Below are 5,607 nucleotides of genomic sequence, written 5' to 3' on the forward strand. Positions count from 1 at the left end.
ATAACGCTTCATGCTTCTTGAGTCAATGAGATACAGAACTTCTCTGAAATGATCGTCCCAACGCCAGTTAGGGTGGAAGAGAGGAAGTTTTGTTATACTGATGGGCCGAGGTTAGAATAGATACTGATAAACATCGGCAGAACTCTGAGCTCTCATTTTATAGGTTTGTGACAAAGGGCGGAAGCTGGCGGGCTTACAGGGATTGGAATATGACAGGGATCGAAGTTGGGTACTGGGAGGGCAAGTTACTGACTTGTCTTTTGCAAACAGTTGCGTGGATGTCGGACTTGCAAATTGCTCATCTATTTTTGCATTCTTTGCTAATAATTTAGGCTTAGAGTTTTCTGCTTCCTTCCCTACCCCAGTTATATGCAGAATTAGCTAGAAATGAGAGACTTGAGCGTCCAAGGGAATGTGCCATTTGAAGCCTTTATTAGCTGGCCAGCGGAGGAGCCCTCAGTCTAGAAATCAGATTAGAGGGGCGCCCCGACTGACCCGGGTTAGGGGCCTGTAAGGGATAAGCAAGCAGGTTTACAGAAGCGGGAACTCCCAAGTTAGTGTATCTAGGTGGTCAGGTGCTGGGTAAGGCTCCACCCAAGATCAGAGGGTGGAGGAATTGTTGGGGGAGGGATACCACAAAACCCTGGAATTTCAGTTAAACCATTTGCATAGGGCAGGGGAGTGGTCTCCCAGCCGCAATTAGCTAGATCATTCCTAGAGATACAAGGTTAAAGGGGGGTGGGGGCTTAAGTGGATTTAGTTACACGTTACTGTCAGAGGAGACAAAATGGAGTCTCTTCTGCTTCCACACCGTGAGCAGAGAAAGGTGCCTTGCAAGTTAATGGGATCAGCCCTCCTGTAGGCAACCTGGAGAAGAGACCAGTGGGGAGTCCCTTCCTGAGTGTAAACAAAGCATCAGCCTGATTAAGAGAAAATACAATTTAAATGCTTTCCTGTTTTTTTATATGTATATATAAATATAAAATGTATTTCTATTTTATTTGGAAACAGGGTCTCACTAAGTTGCTGAAAGCCTAAGTAGCTGAGGCTGGCTTTGAACCTGTGCGATCCTCCTGTCTCAGCCTCCCAAGTGTGGGGATTACAAGCGTGCGCCACCACGCCCGGCTTAAAATGTATTTCTATAAGCATATAAAACACAGGCCTGCTAGGCGTAATCCCCTTTTTCTCCTCTCTGAGTTAATTGACCAAAGTATAAGGAGGTTAGAATGTCTTTGTTATTGGCCCAGGAGGTTTTTTGATTTGTCTCTAAATTCTGGCTGTGGGGAACACTCCTGTAATACAGAGGAAATGGGGACCTTTCGGCCTTTTAGTTTAGTAACTCTTTGGGACCGGTCTCCTACAGTACAGTTTTTCCCCCTCTCACAGTCCTTGTTATCCACAAAATGTTAAGTGCCTTGTGACAGATGAGGAAAAAGTTCTGAGAGGTCAACTGTGTACAGATGCCATTAGTAGTTTCAGAGCCAGGCCTTGGGCTGCTAGTTCTGAGTCCTAGACAGATGTCCTCTGCATTGCATCTGGATTTTTTTTGCTAAGAGAGTTGGCATTTGTTACCTTTCCTTTGTCTGGAGTACACCAGTGGAGTAAGGAAGGGAATGATGATATAATCAAATCTCTTGTCAATCTGTAGCGAGTTTCCCTCTTACATCTGATTCATTCATTTACTCAGTGTATCTATTGAGGTGCCTACAGTTTGTCAAGCCTTATTCTAGGTACTAGAGATACAGTTGCAAACAGAAATACCTAACCTTTACCTTCTAGTGGGGAGATAAAGTAAGACAGCATAATAAATATGGAGAAAAAGTAAGGGAAGGGGAAACATCCATCGAAGGATTTTGAACAGAGGCCTCATTTATGATCAGCTCTGATATTTAATTTGCATTGTAGGCACAGGGGCTACACAGAAAAGATGGGCGAGGAGGCCAATGACGACAAGAAGCCAACTACTAAATTTGAACTAGAGCGAGAAACAGAACTTCGCTTTGAGGTGGAGGCATCTCAGTCAGTTCAGTTGGAGTTGTTGGCTGGCATGGCAGAAATCTTTGGCACAGAGCTGACCCGAAACAAGAAATTCACCTTCGATGCTGGTGCCAAGGTGGCTGTTTTCACTTGGCATGGTTGTTCTCTGCAACTGAGTGGCCGGACCGAGGTGGCTTATGTCTCCAAGGACACCCCCATGTTGCTTTACCTCAACACTCACACAGCCCTGGAGCAGATGCGAAGGCAGGCGGAAAAGGAAGAAGAGCGTGGCCCCCGAGTGATGGTGGTGGGTCCCACTGATGTGGGCAAGTCTACAGTGTGTCGCCTGCTGCTCAACTACGCAGTGCGTCTGGGCCGCCGTCCCACTTTCGTGGAGCTGGACGTGGGCCAGGGCTCTGTGTCCATCCCTGGTACCATGGGGGCCCTCTACATTGAACGGCCTGCGGATGTTGAAGAGGGTTTCTCTATCCAGGCCCCACTGGTGTATCATTTTGGCTCCACCACTCCTGGCACGAACATCAAGCTTTATAATAAGGTCAGAGTTGGAGCCAAAGCAGGGCAGAGGGAAGGGCGCTAACAGGGTGGAAAGCTGTGGGGAAGTTTGCTAGTTAAAACTGCACACTTGATCCAGGCATGGTCACGCATGCTTGTAGTCCTAGTGCTTGTGAGGCTGACACGGGAGGATCACGGGTTCATGGCCAGCCTCAGCTACTTAGTGTGGACATCTGCAACATACTGAGACCCTATTTCAAAATAAGACTAAAAAAAAAACCAAAAAGTAGGGCTGGAGGTTTAGCTCAGAGGTAGAATGTCCCTGGGTTTAATCCCCAGTACTGCAACCCACCCCCCCAACAAAACACATATGCATTACTGACATATTTCTCTCTTTTTTTTTTTTGGTGGTGCTGGGGATGGAACCCAGGGGCTTTTCTACCTCTAAGCTATACTCCCAGACCTATTTTACATTTTTATTTGGAAACGGTCTCACTAAGTTGCTGAGAGCCTCACTAACTAGCTGAGGCTGGCTTTGAACCTGCGCGATCCTCCTGTCTCAGCCTCCCAACCGTGGGGATTACAAGCGTGCACCACCATGCCTGGCTCTGACATATGTTTTTTTTTTTTTTTTTTGCGGGTCTGGGTGTGGAAGCCAGGGGCATTCGACTTCCGAGTTACACCTCCTGCCCTGTTTTTTTATTCTTTATTTTGAAACCAGGTCTCACTGAGTTGCAGAGGCCTCACTAAGTAGCTGAGGCTGTCCGCGAACTGCGATCCTCCGGTCTCAGCCTCCCGAATGCTGGGATTACAAGCGTGTGTCACCACGCCCAGCTTGACATATGATTTTAAAAAGGGCAGTTTCAAATACAAGTCAGACTGCTAAAACATTATATATCTATATATCTCTATCTATATATATATGTAAAAGTATATACGTGTGTATTTGTTTATTTACTTGGGACTGAACCCAGGGGCGTTCTACTTCTGAGCTATCCCCCCAGTCCTTTTTATTTTGTTTGTACCAGGGTCTTACTAGTTTGCTGAAAGTGTAAATTGCTGAGTCTGGTCCCAAACTTGCAATCTTCCTGTCTCAGCCTTTTCTTAGTAGTTACTAAGTTTCCACTTTGGACATAAAACAAGAAGCTTAAGCAAGATACAAATTAAATCCCACGTCATGGAATTAAAGCCACAGACATTTAAAGCATCCCTTTGGGGCTGGGGATGTTTGGTACTCGCTTGGGATGTTGAGGCCTGGGTTCAGTCCCCAGCTCCGCATTCACACACTCAGTCATTTTTCTTGGCCTTACTCTGAAGAAGGACAAAACAGCCGAGGATTTGTCTGGTGTCTTGTTCACATCTTGACCCCTTCTTTTGCAGATTACCTCTCGTTTAGCAGATGTGTTTAACCAGAGGTGTGAAGTAAACCGAAGGGCTTCTGTGAGTGGCTGTGTCATTAACACGTGTGGCTGGGTGAAGGGCTCTGGCTACCAGGCCCTGGTGCATGCAGCGTCGGCTTTTGAGGTGGACGTGGTTGTGGTTCTGGACCAAGAACGACTGTACAACGAGCTAAAGCGGGACCTGCCTCATTTTGTGCGCACGGTGCTGCTCCCCAAGTCGGGGGGTGTGGTGGAGCGCTCCAAAGACTTCCGTCGGGAATGTAGGGATGAGCGTATCCGAGAGTATTTCTATGGATTCCGAGGCTGTTTCTATCCCCATGCCTTCAATGTGAAGTTTTCAGATGTGAAGATCTACAAAGTTGGGGCACCCACCATCCCAGACTCCTGCCTGCCTTTGGGAATGTCTCAGGAAGACAATCAGCTCAAGCTAGTCCCTGTCACCCCTGGCCGAGATATGGTGCACCACCTCCTGAGCGTTAGCACTGCAGAGGGTACGGAGGAGAACCTCTCGGAGACCAGCGTGGCTGGTTTCATTGTGGTGACCAGTGTGGACCTGGAGCACCAGGTGTTTACCGTCTTGTCCCCAGCCCCCCGCCCACTGCCCAAGAACTTCCTTCTCATCATGGATATCCGGTTCATGGATCTTAAGTAGAGACCAGCACTAAACCTTGCTTTCTGGGACACTGAGATCTTCTGGCAGATGTGCTGAGATAGGAGAATCTGTTGATAGCTTCCCAGGAAACTGGGACAGTAGAAAACATATTCTACGTAGCTCTTAAAGCAGGTGGTGGTAACCAGGCCCTTCTAATCCTGAACCAAAAAAACTTGAAAATTTATATTCCATATGTAGTACTTCCTATTTCATTTTTACAGGATGAAAGTCTGAGTCAGAGGGATTACCTCCAATAAAGTTCCAACTTAAAAAGTATATTTTAATAAATATTTTTCAGTATCATGAAAGTTGGTGTGATTCTTTTTGCTTTTTTCCCCCTCAAGTTTTATAGAAATTTTGGAATGACATTGCTAAAATGATTAGAAGGGGGGAAAACCAAGAACCTACGCGGGAGCCAAGCACTCGAGGGCTTTTTTTTTTGTGGTACTGGGGGTGGAACCAGAGGCTTTCTACCTCCAGGCTATACTCCCAGACCCATTTTATATATATTTTTGGAAACAGGGTCTCACTAAGTTGCTGAGAGCCTCACTCAGTAGCTGAGGCTGGCTTTGAACCTGTGCGATCCTCCTGTCTCAGCCTCCCAAGCGTGGGGATTACAAGCGTGGCCCGGCTCACGCACATGAGGTTTTAAGATGATTCCTTTTTCCTCTGCACGTAGGTAAATGTCAGTGCAGGGCTGACTGTGGAGAGTTAAAGAGGCTGGTGATAATCTCAGGATGAGATTTTTGGATCCAGTTTCCTAGAAATGGCTTTTTTTTTCTGTTGCAGTTATTTTTTCTGTTATTTGTTTGATTGGAACCAGGTCCTAAGTCAACTGTAAGTTGAGTTTGTAAGGTGGTAAAAAGCTGGGAAAGCCCATTGTGTTTGGTCTTTTGCAATGATTGTTTGATGTCCCTGGTTTGGACCTGGATCATAAGCATCTGATGCCATTCTTCCCACATATATCTGGTGAACAACTGCTCTTTGCCAAGAACATTTCTGGGGGGAACAAGATAGATAAAAGTTTTCTGGTGCTTACGGTAAAGGCTAGACATATTTATTTAT

At 46.3% G+C, this 5,607-nt stretch overlaps 1 protein-coding gene across 2 annotated transcripts; it reads left to right on the plus strand.

Annotated features, from left to right (window-relative positions):
• Positions 1 to 1,927: 1,927 nt before the first annotated feature.
• Positions 1,928 to 4,542, plus strand: CLP1 (cleavage factor polyribonucleotide kinase subunit 1; the record flags this gene model as incomplete). Of its 2 annotated transcripts, none has more annotated exons than XM_080719133.1 (2): positions 1,928 to 2,533; positions 3,871 to 4,542. In XM_080719133.1, the coding sequence occupies 2 exons, from the start codon at positions 1,928 to 1,930 to the stop codon at positions 4,540 to 4,542; spliced, it is 1,278 nt and encodes a 425-aa protein (XP_080575259.1). The 2 variants fall into 2 exon arrangements, with proteins under 2 accessions (XP_080575259.1, XP_080575260.1); XM_080719134.1 differs by having other exon boundaries at positions 1,928 to 2,341.
• Positions 4,543 to 5,607: the final 1,065 nt, after the last annotated feature.

The sequence above is a fragment of the Muscardinus avellanarius genome (genome assembly GCF_963383645.1).
Source record: "Muscardinus avellanarius genome assembly, chromosome: 1".
In the NCBI taxonomy this organism is placed as follows: domain Eukaryota; kingdom Metazoa; phylum Chordata; class Mammalia; order Rodentia; family Gliridae; genus Muscardinus; species Muscardinus avellanarius.